The sequence below is a fragment of the Balaenoptera physalus genome (genome assembly GCF_965194825.1).
Source record: "Balaenoptera physalus genome assembly, chromosome: 9".
Taxonomy (NCBI): domain Eukaryota; kingdom Metazoa; phylum Chordata; class Mammalia; order Artiodactyla; family Balaenopteridae; genus Balaenoptera; species Balaenoptera physalus.
In genome coordinates, this window is record NC_138888.1 from 42,991,275 (window position 1) to 43,008,571 (window position 17,297).

At 40.7% G+C, this 17,297-nt stretch overlaps 1 protein-coding gene across 3 annotated transcripts in view; it reads right to left on the reverse strand.

Moving 5' to 3' along the window:
- SLC35F1 (solute carrier family 35 member F1) overlaps positions 1 to 17,297 on the reverse strand; it is a 410,815-nt gene that overhangs the window by 28,710 nt on the left and 364,808 nt on the right. For 2 of the 3 annotated variants that reach the window (XM_082474851.1, XM_082474850.1), the window contains exons 5-7: positions 13,322 to 13,478; positions 11,250 to 11,302; positions 3,860 to 4,014 (exon numbers count right to left, since the gene is read on the reverse strand). In XM_082474851.1, coding sequence (XP_082330977.1) covers positions 3,860 to 4,014; positions 11,250 to 11,302; positions 13,322 to 13,478 — 365 coding nt within the window. The remainder of the gene's footprint in view (positions 1 to 3,859; positions 4,015 to 11,249; positions 11,303 to 13,321; positions 13,479 to 17,297) is intronic. The other variant, XM_082474852.1, reaches the window with a different exon arrangement.

Below are 17,297 nucleotides of genomic sequence, written 5' to 3' on the forward strand. Positions count from 1 at the left end.
TTATGGTCTCAAACCGTTGGAACGGCTATGTTTTGTATCTTCTCCAGGTGATTATAATGCACAGTCAGGGTTGAGAACCACTCATTCACATTCACATTATATACAGATATTAAAAGACAAGGAAATATATACATGCTAAGTTTATTTATTAATTTTTTAAAGATTTTTTTTTTTGATATGGACCATTTTTAAAGTCTTCATTGAATTTGTTACAATAATGCTTCTGTTTTATGTTTTGGTTTTTCGGCTGTGAGATCTTAGCTCCCTGACCAGGGATTGAACCCACACCCCCCGCATTGGAAGGCGAAGTCTTAACCACTGGACAGCCAGGGAAGTCCCTACATGCTAAGTTTAAACAAAGCACGTAACAAAGCAGTATGCATGGTGTAATTAAATTTAAAAATATATATGGGGCTTCCCTGGTGGCGCAGTGGTTGAGAATCTGACTGCCAATGCAGGGGACATGGGTTCAAGCCCTGGTCTGTGAAGATCCCACATGCCGCGGAGCAACTAGGCCCGTGAGCCACAACTACTGAGCCTGCGCGTCTGGAGCCTGTGCTCCGCAACAAGAGAGGCTGCGATAGTGAGAGGCCCGCGCTCCGCGATGAAGAGTGGCTCCTGCTTGCCACAACTAGAGAAAGCCCTCACACAGAAACGAAGACCCAACACAGCCAAAAATAAATAATAAATTAATAAATTAATTAAAAAAAAATGAACTGCAAATATGTGTACTACAAAAATAATATGCACTGTAAATGGTACCAATGTATAACAATACTTATCTGTATTTTCTGACTTTCTCACAATTGATATGTATTTCTTTGTAACAAAAGATAACAGGTCACTCAAGAAAACATTTTGGCAATTTCTTATAAAACTAAACATGCTACAACCATAAGCCCAGCAATTGTACTCTTGGTTGTTTATTTCAGAGAAATGAAAAATCTGTTCACACAAGAACGTGTACATGAATGCTCATGACAGTTTTACATGTAATAGCCTCAAACAGAAACAACCCAGAGTCCTTCACTGAGTGCATGGTTAAATAAATTGTGGTACACGCATACTGTGGAATAGTACTCAGCAATAAAAAAAGGAGCTACTAATATATAAAACAATATGGATGAATCTCCAGAGAATTATGCTGAGAAATTATGCTGTGAAAAAAGTCGATCCCAAAAGGTTACATACTGTACAATTCCATTTACATGGAAGTGACAAATTTAGAGAAATGGAGAATAAATTAGTGGTTTCAAGGGGTTAAGGAGGTGGGTGAGAGACAAGTAAGCATGGCTATAAAAAGGCAACAAGAACAACCCTTGTGGGGATGGAAATATTCTGCACGTTAACTGTGTCAGTGTTAATATCCTGATATTATACCACAGGTTTGCAAGATGTCACCAATGGGAGAAACTAGGTAAAGGGTAAATGGGAGCTCTGTATTATTTCTTAAAACTGCATGTGTATCTACAATTATCTTGAAAGTTTGATTTAAAGAAAGACAATAAGGATCAATTTTGACTAGAGAAAACACCTATTGTGTTTTCTTACCTTAAGGAAATGTATCTGTTAAATGGTAACGAAATATAAGTGTATAGCGAAAAGCATTGCTTTAAGAATTAAAAAACATCTATGACACCTCCAAATAGGTGAGTACAGGAATGTAATTTTCGGATAACACAGGTTCCCTTCTGATGGCACGATGACAGGGTACTGCACGGTTTCCTCTTCCCCAAAGTTACTTATCCTAAGTTAGCAGTAACATACAAATGATGAGAGGAGAAGATGAATTTTGGAGAATTAGAATTTACCTGGTTCATCAGCCTTCCCGGTTCCTGATGTTTGTTTATGTAGAGAGCCCCAGGTCTAACCAAAAGTCAGTGGAAGTATGAGGAGTGACAGACTCAAACAGGAACAAGCACTGCTTAGGGACCCTTTTCAGGTATTTGTTCTCAAATTCAGAGAACATCATCCTCATGGAGGAGCAGACTCCCCCAGGTGCACCCCCAGATGCTGATTCTGTGGCTCAGGGGTGTGGCCCAGGAATCTGCATTTTTAGCAAGTACCCCTGGTAAAGCACTTTCCAGAGCACTGCTCTGAAGGATGCTGAGAGCCGAACTGGATCTGGACTGCCCAAGAAGTGACCGTAGTCCTTCATCAAAACAATAGGTTTCAGTCATCTTTCCTCAAGGACGATTAAAGGGATTCTTCTAGTTGGACCTTATAAAGACAATTACAGGAGGAAGTGCTGAGAACAGAACTCATGCTGAGGAATGGACTAGATGCGGATGCTTAGCTGTAGAGGAGAGACAGAAAAATGGCAGCCACTGTGCTGTACTGATGAGACCCCGGCTGAGCAGTCCCCAGGGCTCTGGAAAAGAATTGGGTGTGTTTGGAGGGGGATTCTGAGGGAAGGTGGTCCTCCTAACACTGTGGTGGGGAGCAATGGGGGGAACGTGCTGAGACTTTACTTTTTACCCTTATGAGGACCAGGGTGCACTCAGGAAACAGATTGCACCAACTAGACAAAACAAATTACCAACAACGTACAAATGCTGTCCAGCAATAGACAATTTCTTTAAGCTGCCCTTTTTGCCACCACGCTTGGCAGAAGTTTCCCTGTAAAACAGGGACTCAGCATTTCATCCCTATCTGCTGCCATGGTTGCTTTCTTCACCTCTCATCTTCCAGATCTGCTTCTGGTCCTCCCAGCTGCCAATCTTGTTTGTGACCTCTTTTCCACCCGTGTCTGCTCTTCTTGGTCTGTTTCTTGGCTATGATTTTGGCTTAGCACAGTGATATTTCTGACCATTCACTTCTGCTGCTTGGCCTCTGGTCATCATCTCAAGTACATACTCCCTCCAGCTCAGCACTTCTCCGGGAACCTCCAAACCCAGTGTGACCTGGTTGAAGATGCCCTGCCCACCAAGATGCCCTATCAACTGGCCACATCCATGAGAGGATGACATTACCTGTAATACTGCTGGTGAAGCACTTGGCTAGAAGTGGCCCAGAGCAGCGCCTCTTTTCTTCTGTCTCTTCTTCTTTGGCCTGTCCTAATTTGGTCTTATCTGTTTGGATATCCCTTACTCGTCCTTTTTCACACTGGTCATAGTCTCCACTGACCCTTATCTTATAGGGCTAGTTAAGGAAGGGCAAGCGGGTCTCTTCTCACATACCAACTCTAGTCAATTGTTAATGAATCAGTGAGTGTAGTGTTTTAAAAATAGCCTCTCATAGCACACCTCAGTGGGCCATAACCAATGTCATGCCTGCCTTGGGTGAGGATGTGGGTAGAGTCTTACACTTGAAGAGACTGCCATCTCGGTACTGAATAGTTTCTTCTTTAGGGCTGATACAATAGAAACTATTTTGAATGCATTAGCATTTTCCATTCATATTTGCTACAAAAATACATGCAAAACAGAAACTGCAGGAACTGTGTCTTTTCTCCAATGAGAATACACTCTTCCGATGCCTTTGGCAGAATCCATTTGGCAGCTATAGTTTGAGGATTGTACAAGTCTCCCCAGCTTTAGGCTGGAAAAAGAGTAGCTTCTGGGGTGAATGATGTCAGAAAAACTGTCCCCCATTATTTGAAAGCCTTTCCCTCTAGAGCTGTTTCTTATCTTTCACTATCAAATGTCTGTAGTGACTAGTCTCTTATGACAAAATGTTGCTTCAGTCTTACAGTTGGAATGTGAATACCCAGGTCATAGGGGTTAGCACACAGAGGTGCATTCCTGCTTCTCAATGCAAAATCACAGAATTGGGGCAATTCTGCAGCAGAGTATTCCTACCTATATGCATTCCTTCCTACAAAGTATCATCTTCAGAAAGGAGCACTGACTCCACTTACCTTGTAGTGGAAGAGAAACAATCCACAGAACAAGCTGTACAGATCTGCGGTGAGCAGGGAGAGGTTGACCGAAGTGGCGCTGGTTTTCTTTATGACCACTGGCATGAAGCTGTAGAGACCAAACATGCAGGCACTAAAGCCAACGTAGAGCAGTCCTGATGGGGAGAGGAAAGAGAGGCGACGTCACAGCCTCTTCCAGGGCCTCTGTGGATCCACAGTGGGTGAAGGAAGGGGAATGGTGCCCCCCGACTTATCTTTCACTCTATTAATGGATGTTTATTATTGGGTAATACATAGCTAAAACATAAAGCAAAAAGTGAAAATCTGCACGTGGAACAAAAACCACATGCTTCTCACACATATATGATGTTTTGCTTCTTCCGGGAAGGAGTACCTCTTAGTGGCTACAGTCAGAACATAGGGTCAAGTCTTCTAAATTCTATTTCTGGTTGTGCTGTAAGTAGTTTCTAGTACCCATGTCTTTTAAAACTTTTTTCATTTCTTTTTTATTTGCAACATAGGAACGAAATTACTTGGTGTCATGTATTGCTCACAACGATGAATAACTACACAGTCCTTAAAATGGAATGGCTTACATGACAAAGAGATGTGGACTAAGTCCGAGTACTGCACTGAAGTCCTAACTGTGTGACCTTGGGCAAATCACTTCATTGCTTTGACACAAGATGATCTGTCAGTTTCTTCCAGATCTGTGAATCCTGCTCAGCCCTACCGCCAATACCAGAGTCCTATTCCACCATCACTCTTCCTAGCATACCGTGGGCTCTCACATGCAGGCTCTGCTGTTTTAGAAATAGATAGTAAATGCTTTGTAGACCATCAAAGAACGAAGTTTTGCAAAACAGAAAGATAAAAAAGAAGAAAAAAATGCCCTTAAAATGCTATATGATCAGTCCCTCATCCTCTGAAATTCTCTCTCTCTTTCTCTGTCTCTCATTATAACTAGATACACAATTGTTAATACTAATTCCATAAGTACATAATTTTGTTGAGTCCCAAACAGAAGATTATGGCTAAATCTAGAGTTTGGTTCATCACTTCCTAGATGTTGATGTAACACAAATGTAGAAAAATTATGCTCATTTCTCTACCTTGAAAGAATAAGGCATAGAATAAGCATAAGTAATACGATTCAGTGGATCTCTGGGCATTTTTATATAATAAAATATCCAACATTTCCAAAGGAACCTTGATTACATGTGTCTGCTTCAGGCTGTGGGCAGATTACTTCCCTTGAGTCCTATGAATTTTGGAGGATTTGGTAGGTACTAGACATGCAGTCCCTTTGACTGTGAAGAACAGGGATCCCTCCATGGAGAAATTTGGTTTTCCCATATGAAAAGCATTTCAGGGCATGAATCATTATTCTATATGTTTCTGATATTTGAGGAAAGTTTCAGGAAAGCCATGCCAAGTCTATATAAGAATTTTATTTTGAACACTAAGTAAGCAAACTCAGTACAACAGCCCCCTCTAGTGTGGTGGAAATGCCCTAAGAGGAAACTGGAATAATCACTTTTCTCGTTCAGTAAATTATACAAGTCCTCTCGCGGATATTCTGTCATGGTAATGTCAGATGGCTTTTGGCTCCCCATCCAAAGTTCTAATTCCCTAAAAATGTTCAATTTTCCTGTACTTGGGTTTCATGCTACTTATAATTCATTTTCCTTTTAACCAAGTTACTAAAAATGCAATATTAAATAACCTATGATTAATACATGAAAAGACATAAAAATTAATTCAGTATTCCTTTAAGGAATCTGAGATGAACAGACTAGGGATAAAATATATCCTAAATTAATCCACTAAAAGTAATCAAATTTGATCAGAACATAGTCCAGGAACCAGAGCCTTAAAAAAATTTTTTTTTTCGATTATACATGACTGGGCTAGGAAGTTCCACAATCCTACCCTCCCATCACCTTACCTAGCACACTATGGACTCTCACATGTGAGATCTGATGTTTTACATTCACTCAATTATTCACCCAGGTATTCACTAAGTACCTACTAGGCTCTAGGGACTCTGCTATGGGTTAGCAATACAATGGAAAACAGGATAGACAGGAAGCTTAGAGTTGGTATTAGTACTATGAAGGAAGAAAAGGGTTCCTATGAGGAATGACAGGGGGCTTGCTTTAGGAGGGGTGGAGGTGGCACTTACCTTGAATGCTGAAGGACTAAAGGAGATTGCCAGGGGAAAAATAATTTAGGCAGGAGGACCTACAAATGTAAAAGACCCTGATGGGTTCCAGGAGCTGCCAGAGGCCAGAATATCTGAGCAAGATGAACAGAGTGAGGCAGTGATAAGAGAGGAGGTTGGAAAATTAGGCAGGGGCTGGATTATGTGGGGTTTTGTAGGTCTTAGAAAGAAATCGATCTTATTCTAGTTGTAATGGGAAGCCACTGAGGAGTTCATAGCAGGTGGCTAACGTCGGATCTACATTTCTAAAAGATGACTTTGGCTACTGTGAGGAGAAGGAACTGAAGGAGAAAAGCACGGAGGGGACCAGTGAGGAGTGCAGGGTCTCAGCCCAGGCAAGAGATGCTGGTGGCTTTGCTCGGAGTGGCAGTGGAGATGAAGGGAAGTGGCTGGTCTGCGAAGACTCAACACGCCCTGCTGGTAGACTGGATGTGGGTAGTGAGGAAAAGGACAGCGTCAAAGACACCTATGGGTTCACATGGGCTCTGGCTAATTTAGAAACTGGGTGAATTATGATGCCATTTACTGAGATGGAGAGAACTGAGCAGGAGGGCCAGGTTTTCAGGGGAAATAAAAAGCTCTTTTTTGAACATGTTAGGTGTTAGATGCTTACGCATCATCCAAAAGGATTTGTCCAGTAGGGAGTGGATATACAATTGGCAGCTCAGAGAAGAGGTGTGACTTTACAAGCAAATTGGTGAGCCAAGGAGTGCAAGAAAATAGATACACAGCAGAGTTTCACTCTACTCATCAGGCTACCTTGAGATGCTCCAAGCTTAAACATTCCAGACCTGTTCTTAAAAACTGCAGAAATTAAATTTAGAGGGATAGGAGTGAAATATATACACCGTCATAGTTAATCACTTTGCTGGGTCAACCAATGTTTTTGTGTGTGAATATCCTGTTTTGTGAGCAAAGCATGGTCAGCCAAATGAACACATGATTAAGTGGAGAGTGGGAATGCAGTATTGCTGCAATTTACTGATTTGTTGTTCTTAGATGGACATTAGCTAGTTAATGGATGTAAGTGATGCATCTGAAGGCCCAACTTGCTGTGCATGTGGGGTTTTCAAACAATCGATCGACATGATCAAACAAACGGACTGAATTACTTTTTGACTGACAACCACATGATGGGTGCAATAACTACATTAACAAAGTATATGTATAACCATTTCGTATTTGAAATGATTTCCCTCTCACTAAAGACAGAATTTGGTAGCGCTTGTCCTCACGCACTAAAGAGATTTAAGCTAAAGAAATTGGAAAGAATACTACCAGCTAATACTGATTGAGCACTTGCTATGTGTCATGTACTTTATGTACATTAATTAATCTCCATAACAGTATAATGCCATTGCTGCCATTGCTATTGTTATCCTCTTTACACATGTGAGGAAATAGGCTTATAGAGTGTATCAGTCCAAAAACGCAGTCCATACCATGTTCAAAAGAGGAAATATAATATGGGGCACAAGTTAAAAAGGTATTTGAACGGGTGATGGGGAAACAGGGATGGTGAGGCAACCCAGACATTAGCAATAGCAGTAAATTATTCACACCCCTGGAGCCAGAGGGATCCAGGGAGGAGGCCATGTTACCAGAGGTCAGAAGTCAGGGAAGCCCAGCAGAGGAATAATCAGAGGACACTCGGCCATTTCTAGAGACCTGACCTGAAAGAAGGAGACACTCCGTGGTTTCTTTCTTTCTCCCACCCTCCAGTCCCCTTCTACTGCTTCCCATTGGCCACATCTAACTGAAAGCCAGTTAAAAAAGCAGCCTGGGAAGCACTGTTTGTTTTGCATGAGTCAGTTGTCAGCCTCTGCAATGAAGAGCAGAGTAACGGTAAGAAAGAGATCTGTGAGCAAACAGGCAGAAGACAAGCTTATAGAGGTTGAGTAGCTTGCCCTCAGGTCACTCAGGCTGCCTGAATTTAAATTCTGAGCACATACTACTAACCTATGTTGTCTAATTATTATGAAGAGAAATGGGGCTTGGATGAGCCATCCTATTTGACTGTAATGAGCATCTCATTTTATATACGATATATACACATCATATATACATGATACATCATGTGATATGTGCTATATATGCTTATATATGATGGATATGGTATATACATGTATATAGTACGTGTCTGTGTATGCTGCATATTTTTATCTCATCACTTTCTTTGGGATCCCACTGGTGTCACTGGTGCTCTTTTACTTTCCTTTGACTAGACTAGATTTTTAAAACATTATTTTTAATTCTTAAAAATAAAAGCGAGGTAAGATGGTTTCTCAGGACATATGCACTAAGGCACCAGGCTGGGGGGATGACTCAGAGAGTGCAAATTAGTCCCACCACAGGCAGCCGTGAGCCCAGAGGAGCGGCCTCAGTTCCCCAGGCCTCCAGCTCAGCATCGGTAAAAAGAAAGGCTGTATTCTTAATGATCTTTAAGGTCTTTCCTGCTCTGTGGTCGCATTACTGCATCTTCAGGGAAAGGTCAAATCTCTTGTTTTGGACTCTAGGACAAAACCAAAACCAAAACCAAAGCAAGCATCACCCACGGCAAGAAAAGTGAAGCCCCAGCGCACCACGAACTGGCGTTGGCTGACCCACTGCACACTTTTTCTTCCTCTGACGCTGGACTTGCACGTCAGCTAACACTTGTTCACACGTCCTTCAACACAATATGGCAAATGGGATAAAGGGAACGCTTAAGCTCGTTATTAGATTTCTGACTAATCTGTCCACCTGTTCCACAGCAGGACATTTTAGCTCTATTAGGTCTTACATTTCACTTGAGTTTCAGGATTACATAACCAGACCCAGTCATTGTGTTCAGTAGAGTAAAACAAAGAAATAAAAACAAACAGCATCAATAAATGAATGTTATCTTCTTGCTTTTAATTACTCTTTGTATCTTGCAATTGGCCAATATTATTAGAAAATAACAGAATCTGTTAAAAAATGCTTTCCAAATCCAGAAAATATGAAACATGTTTATTACCCCACTTGCTCCATTGAAAAAAAATCTTTTTACTTTGATAAAATGGCAACCATAGGAGCTGTCCAAGAGACTATATGATGGGGATTACTGATGTGGAGAGAGGGAAGGGAGAGAAACGCATCGACAGATACTGGGAGATATAGTCTTGGATTTTGGTTTCTTAACTAACACACTGGGAGCGCTCCACCAAGACACAGTGATAAGAGCTTGGCACTCTTGGGTGATTTCCCGTGGAGCATGGGGAGGCCTTGATGGGAGGCTGATCCCCTTGATGCCTCCTTGCCTCTAGGGTCCATGAGTTCCAGTAGCTGCTACGCCATCTCCTGGTTTCCCAGAAAGAAAGTGCAATGCCAAGCCTAAGCCTCCTGCCCTGTCTCCACCGCTTCCCTTTTGTCTATATTTTTGTAAGATAAGAGAGGGCAGGACAGCCCGTCTCCTTTGCTTGTCATTCATTCACTCATTTAATAAACATTTATTCACTGAATTTTATGTGCCTAGAACTGAACCAAGCAGTAGAACATTGTAGTAGGTCAGGATGAGGTAGGAGGACAAAGATGGCCATGGTGTAAAAACACTCAACCCGTACCTGTGCTTCTGAAAGAAAAGATGAATATTTGGTTCCTTTTCTAGACCACCTGAGCCTCATTTCCAGTCAGAACTTAAACGAATGGTTTTATGATGTGTTCCCTTCATCATCTTGGACCACAGGAGATTGACATTTTAATGGCAATACGAGGGCTCAGAATAAAACTACCTTTTGATGACATATTTAACTAACACTGAATTATAACAGAACCTTGGTGGACATGCACGTGACATCCACATAATTAGAGGACAAATTATTTTTTATTAGTGCTACTACTATTAATATAAAATTAATTTATACTCATGGACCACTGCATGTGAAGTGTTACCAAGCACAGGTAACATCCTGGCTCTGAGAATCACAAAGGTCAATGCAGCTGTAACCTGCAGCTGGCTTCCTTTCCCAGCCGCCTTCCTCTCCTCCCTACAATCCCTTCTCTCTATTGATTTTCATTTAATTGTATCATCTCGGGAGAAATTAAACGGCAGGACTCTGTGACAGACACAGGGCTGGGGAGCCCTTGAAGTCACTAGAGATAATCCCAGGGGCAGTCGTGCATAATTCTGTAGCACCTGGTGTGCCTTCAGAGGCCATTCTGTCAGCAGCAAGTCAACCCTGGATGCTTCAGGGTCAAGGGTAGGTAAAGTGATGCAGGGAGCTTTATGTCACTGTTGTCCTTGTTCGGAGAAGCAGAATTTGACTGAAGCTGTCAGTTCCATGAAAGCTCATAGAAGCTGGAGATGGCTCAAACGGCCAGCTTCAGAGTGGGGAACCGCCTGTATTTTCACCCGGGCACACACTTCCCAAGCATGCCCATAAGCCAAGCTCTGTGCTCACTGTTGGAACCCAGGTGTCTTGGTATAGACAAGGCTATACCAAGGCTTCAGGGCTGAGGGTAGGTCAGTCCCGTCTAGGGCTTGCTGAGTGATCATTATTAGAGCATCACCTGGGATCTTAAATCCTTGTCCTAAATTTTTTTTAGAGAAAAGTGACTTTAGAAACAGGTGGCATCTAGATGCTCTGGCTGACTATTAAGTAGCTCAAAGTCTGTCTGGTATTTTCCACCAAGTCCATCTGGAGATCAATTAACCGTGTCTTTTGTGCAAACTGCTCCCTTCTGAAAAGGTTTTTATGGGTTCAGAATGCCCATTACCTTGTTTTCTTTTGTGCCTTTTTGTTAAGTTCAGTTTTTTTCCTTTACTAAAGTGCCACTTTTTAATGATCACGTCAGTTTGGTGTTTCTCAGCTGGAGCAAATTGCTGTCATTTGTGTCTCATCACTGCCTCGGGGCACTTTTTCTTTCCAGTTGGTCTTTAACCTAATAACATACTTCTGTGTCTACACTAATGGCATCTGGGCGATGATAATGGGCAGAGGCTCAATTAAGAAACATTATGAATCATACAGTTCAGTCTCTTCTAGTGTGTACGAATCCCTAAAGTGACAAGGGGGTGTCCTTTTCTTTTGTCCCTTGCAGTCTAAGTCCTTTCCTTGTTTGTGCCTCACCGCCACCCCCGTCACTCTCCATACGTTATTTCTCAGGTTTACTAAAAACAGCATCTCAGGTGAGCAAACCCCTTACCTATTTGCCAATCCCAGGGCACCTTTAACAGCTCCTTGTGCTCCATTATAGCTCTGCGAATTGAAAGAAAGCAGACCTGATAAGCAATGCGTCCTACTTCTTTTTTTCACTTACCAGATTTATACAAATCATGAAGCAGTCAATTGAATTTCAAAAATTACTCTGGATCACGCAGAGGCAAGTCTCATTAGGCAGCCCAGCCCAAGGTTTATCCCTGCAGGATCTTGTTTGGTGAGTGAGCCAGTGGGCATGGTGGAGCACAGACCCTCCGCAGTCCTTCTCACCCAGTCTGCCTCTAGCCTTTGCTTCTTCTTGCTTAGATGCTTTCTCAAAAGTATATGGCGAGGTTGCAGGTTTAATCAGTTTTCTGATTGAGCACTCTTCAGGGCAGTGGTTCTCAAACCTAAATGTACAAAACCGCCACCTGGAGAGCACGTTAAAACAGTTTCCTGGGCCCCATCCCTCGAAAGTCTGATTCAGTAGATCTGGGTGGGGCCCATGGATGTGTGTTTCTGACAAGTTTTCATGTGGTGGCAGTACTGTTGGTCAGAGAACTACACTCTGAGAACCACTGTTCTGGAAGAGGACCAGGAGGGGAGGGGGCACGGCTCCACCGGTGTCCCTTTGGTTTCAGCGTGCCCTCAGTGTATCCCATTTGCCAGACACACTCATATGTCACTTCCACTATTTTGGCAGCAGTGTTTCTGAAGGGCTCTGTCAGCTCTAATGGCCTATAACTGAAGCAGATGAGTGCTAGATCTCTGAAGATATTTTTTGGATTCAAGAATAATAATCCATAAAATGAGCCATCCATCTACACAATGTTGGTTATGAACAGTTGAACTAGGCTATTTCTTTTCCTCTTACAAAGCAGAAGCACCAAATTTAGGAACTTTAAAATGCCAGCATGCTTTCAAAATGAACCAAAAATAAATCTTTCTTAGGGAGTCTTCCCATGTCCTTGCCTTGTTTGCTATGGAGTTTTTCACCTGTATCTCAGGATACCGAAGCTTGGAGGATTCTTGGAAACAGCCTATTTGCAAAACCAGTTTAAAGTGATGCCAAAATAGCTTCCATAAATAATTTCAGACATTGCCCCAGTACAAAGAACTTACTTTGGTGAAAGTGATTTGGTGAAATCAGAATTACTTGCTTTGCAGAGAGGGATTTGCTGAAATTAGACTGGAGGTTATACTATCCTTCTTTATCTCTTATGTGAAACTAAAACCCATGGCCTTTATTGATGGAAAATTAAGCTTTGTTTGACACTTATTCTCGCAACAACTTCTGAGGCCTAGTCAGTGATGACTTATACGTTCCAATGTCAGAATTATTGCTAAATTGTTGTTTCTGACTTTTTGATGCTTAGTGAATGCCTGTGTTATATCTTCACTCGTTTAAGGAAAATGGAAACACTAAATTTCTAAGAGATGAATTTGGTTTTTGTTTTTCGTTTTTGTTTGTTTGTTTTTTTTGGCTGTGCCGCACTGCTTGTGGGATCTTAGTTCTCCTACCAGGGATTGAACCTGAGCCATGGCAGTGAAAGTGCTGAGTCCTAACCACTGGGCTGCCAGGGAATTCCCTAACAGATGAATTTGAATATGGTTCACTTGTGCAAATCCATGCACAATAAAAGAAAAAAATTTAAAAAAGGAAAATTTAAACTATGAGTTTTCTAGTGGTGGTTACTAGTAAGACTAGTTTACTGGCTGTCAGTAGTAAACAGAATGCCCCTTTTTGGAAGTGCATCAAACCATGGCATTTACACTTAGTTTGTCTGTTTCTCTAAGTAAAACCTCATTGGCTGGTTTGGGAGAATCAATGTACTTCTCATGTATTCTTGTAAATTATCTTCAAAGTCCATTAAATATATCCATTAAAAATTCATTTAGTTTGGAGGAAATTTACTAATAAAGATATTGAGTTTTTCAGATTTCATGTGGGAGGTTGGTGACAGGTTTCTACCTGTGATTTTTGTAAAATAAAGTGAACAACCATACCCCAAATGAAAAACAAATTGTAAGAATAAGCTCTAAGAGTATCGACTGCCTGAATTTCTTATTTTTACTCACAACTGAATTCCACTGAAAAATGCCCCGAAGAGTCCAATCATTCCCAGGAATTCCACTCGGCTCAGGGTTCGGATGATGTATTCTTCCCAGACGTTAGAGATACCGTAGAGCGTGGCTCCCCCTAAGACCAGAAGGTCCCCTACCAGCTTATTTTCCCCTAGGAACCAAAAAAAAAAAAAAAAGAGGAAGCTTTATTAAAATTTTCCTAACAAGAATCTGGCATCGGCAAAATCAGCTTCCTATGCTTATTCTTTTCTGACATTTTTATAGAAGTTCTGTATTTTGCCAACTGAGATTTAGTAAAGTCCGTCTATGTGTGCTCCAGTTACGTTGTGATACAAAAAGGTTGCCTATGTCCCCAACAAGAAGTCTTCCCTAGCTAAGAAAGGGACCAGTTTCTTCTAGATTGTACCCTCTCCATAAAGCCCCATGTCTTCTGTCTGAGCGAAAGGGATTATGGGTTGAAATGTTCAACTCCCCTAAAGTAAGTAACATAAGGGTGAAAATATATGTAATTCATTATCACATTAGTATTTTTCTTCTTTCATAAAAATATCTATTTGTTCTAAATTCAGTTTTGGTTAGTTTTGGTTCCTGTCCAATCTCTCATAAATTACGCACCTAGCTATTTCCTATACTTAGGCCAACTCTTTCCACTCCGGGAAGTGTGAAGCTAGGGAAGGACAGTGGAAATCAGCAGCCGGTGGCCTCACGGTGGGCTTGTACCCAAGGAGCCTCCAGCTGTGTCCTCTGTAGTTGGCTCATCGGAGCTCAGCAGACATGCAGCTCTGGGGCAGAAGAGGTGCGGGATTGGGAGGGCGCTCTCTCCGGCGTGATTCTAAGGAAGAGACCCACCTTAGAGTAGCCTTGGATTTCCAGATTAGCTGGAACAACCTAAAACTGCAGAGCCAGATGTTCACTGTACAGTTGGGGCCACTGCACATTCTCTAGGAAGAGGTTTCACATAAAAGAATCTGGGCTGGGCTTGGGGAGAGACCTCTTCACTCTAATTACTGTCACTTTTTCTAAGACAGCGTCCCACTGCTGGTAAGAATCAGAGAGAGAAAAGATACCCCGGAAGGCAGGAGAGCTTGCTGGAGTTCAAGGGAATGGAGCTGAGAGCGTGGAACTGCGAGGGCTGGGAACCCTCCCGGGGCTCATGGGGAGTGGGTGGCCCAAGAACATGAGGAGGCTCCAATGAGGAACCAGACCTCACGGCTGTGTCCCTGGGTGTGTCTTCCAGGGAAATGAAGGTTGCTGTTACAGAGCAACCTGATGAATCTTTTTTTATGTGTCAACTAGGAAATCATGACAAAACTTCTAATTTTAAGGAGTTCATTTGCGGAATAACCCATAAAGTAAAAAGTATCCATTACTAAGACTATAAAATTATAATGAACATGATTCAGTCACTTTTCAATAAGGATCCATTTCAGAGTCTTGTGATGACATGGGGCCATTATTATGAATATCAATTATTGTTGTATTAGTGAAGTGTGGAAGTGCTGCTCGATAGAATTCTTGGTTACATGAAATTAATTTTATATGAATAGATTCAGGAACGTTAAATTATAATAAACTATTTTAATAGAAATTAGAGAAACATCAGTCCATCTTTTAAAAGTCCTAAAAAGAGAACACACTGTTTCAGTGAATAGTCTCAACAATCTTTTTCAAACTCCACATTTATATCATTATGGCCTATTCTGTTAAGCCTTTGACTATATGAAATCTACTGCCGAGTACTTTGAATTTTCACCAGTGCAGTGATAATTATTGTTAATAATGATACAATTTTGTGTAACTGCAAGTTTAGAAGTATTTCCCAAGTTATCGGTAACAAAGTGATTAAATATTACTTATTAAAATTGTACTAGTAAGTGTATTTATCAGTTTTTAAATCATTTGAAAGTGGGTACCTATACATATAGCATGTATGAAATCTTAGATGATTAAATATAGTTAAACTAACTAGGACATGATTTTATCCAACCATATTATATAATGCAGTGTTTGATATAATATTTTGTACCTACAATTTGTATCTAGTTAACTGGAAATTACAACATATTACTCTATGTTTCGTGCCTTATTAATGCAATAGATATCTGACACGGTAGAGTCAATTTCTCTGAAAGTTCACAGGGAAAATTATATCTAGCAAGTGTGTCATTTACGTATGGTTGAAACCACAATGAGTGATAATGATTTGCAAATTTGGGGCAAATGTACACATTTGAAATTATGAGAAGTTCATTCAACCCAGTGCCTTCTTTCTCTCCTCTGAATTTCACACCATTGTCACTGCATATGGCCCCCACTGCACTTTGCTCCACGTCTATTATTTGTTAACTTGCCTGTCTTCCCCTTCCTGTTTTCTTATACAGTAGGGTTGAAGGGCCTACTGTGACTTACTTCGCTTTATATTCTCTGCGGTCCCTAGCACAGATCCTGGCACATTATAAGATCTCAATAAATGTTTAAATGAGTTGAGCTGATGGAAAAGGTCTTAATACATCTCATGGTAAAGATTTTGAGTGGTGACATCTTTCAATTCAGGTAGACATGGGTTCTAATCATATCTCTGTCACTTATTAGTTGTTAAACATTGGGCAAGCTATAGAGTCTTTCTGACTTGTGTTTCCTTAATTAAAATGAGGTTATGGCGAGGATACCATAAAATAGTGTCAATAAGATTTAAAAATGCAAAATAATGTAAAATGCTTAACATAGCATCTGGCACTTATTAAATGTTCAGTAAATGGTGGTTAAAAAAGAGTGAATAAATCGTTCCCTTTGAATCACCACCTGTCTGTTTGGGTTGGCCATTTCTCATTTTGGATTGCTTCTTAGTTCTAATCAACCCAGTCATGACAGCTTTGCAAGAGTTGGTTTTCCTTATTAGATTTTTGATTAAGTACTAGAAACACCATGTTTGGAGGGATACTTGTGTCTGTGTGGTTGTGGGAGGAGAAGAGGGAATATTATTTAAAATCATTACTTACCACTATTTCAAGAATAAATGGTGAATTATAGTATTCTAGAGTGTTGAAAGAGTGCTAATGCAATTTATGAAAATGAACCCATCTCACTGAATATTTTTGAGTTTTAAATACGACCAACTGCTTTGTTTTCCTGGGATTCTCTTGGTTTTAGCACAGAAAGTCCCACTTCTGGGGAAACCCTTCCATTCTGGCCTATCTGGGACAGTCATTCATCCTAATTTACTGCAACTGAACAATGGTACCTTTCTTACATGAGTCACAATTATGGAAGAATAAGTATTAAGTGGTGTAGCAGAAAGATTTCACATCTAGGCCACACCATTTAGTACTGGTGTGTACTTGCACATGTTTCTTATCTTCCCTGAGCCTTGATTTCTTCAGCTGTAAAAATGAGAATAAAAATACTTCCTTTGCATAATTAGGAGGATTAAATGAGATGATGTACAGGAACGCGCCTGGCACCAATAAAATTGTCACTTTTAAAAATTATGTTTAATTATCTAATTCTTTGAAAATGTTTTCTCTCTTTTGAAATAAATATAAAATTATGTCTGGTAGTAAAGAAAATGTCATTATGGTTATCTAACATCTTTGATAAGTGAACTATAAGATGCAATAAATGTATTGTGGTAGAAAGAAGATACTTTGAAAAGCAAGAAATACATTTTATGATAAGGATCTATTTTAATTGAGTTTTATCTTAATCTTATTTTCTAACCTTCCCTTTTATATCTATAAGTTTTCCAAGGAAAGTAGAAATGTCATGGAGAAATCTCTTTGGCCTTATTAAGTCATTTTTACACCCTCCAACATCCATCATATTCTCAGGAGCCACTTTATTGCATGCCTTTCCCCCATGCATCAATAAATGCAGAGCTGGTCTCTCAGAGGAGACTTATAATGCGGAGGAAGGTGGGCAAAGAGGGAATGGACATATTAGTCCCACTGATTAGCAATGACAAACTTGGAAA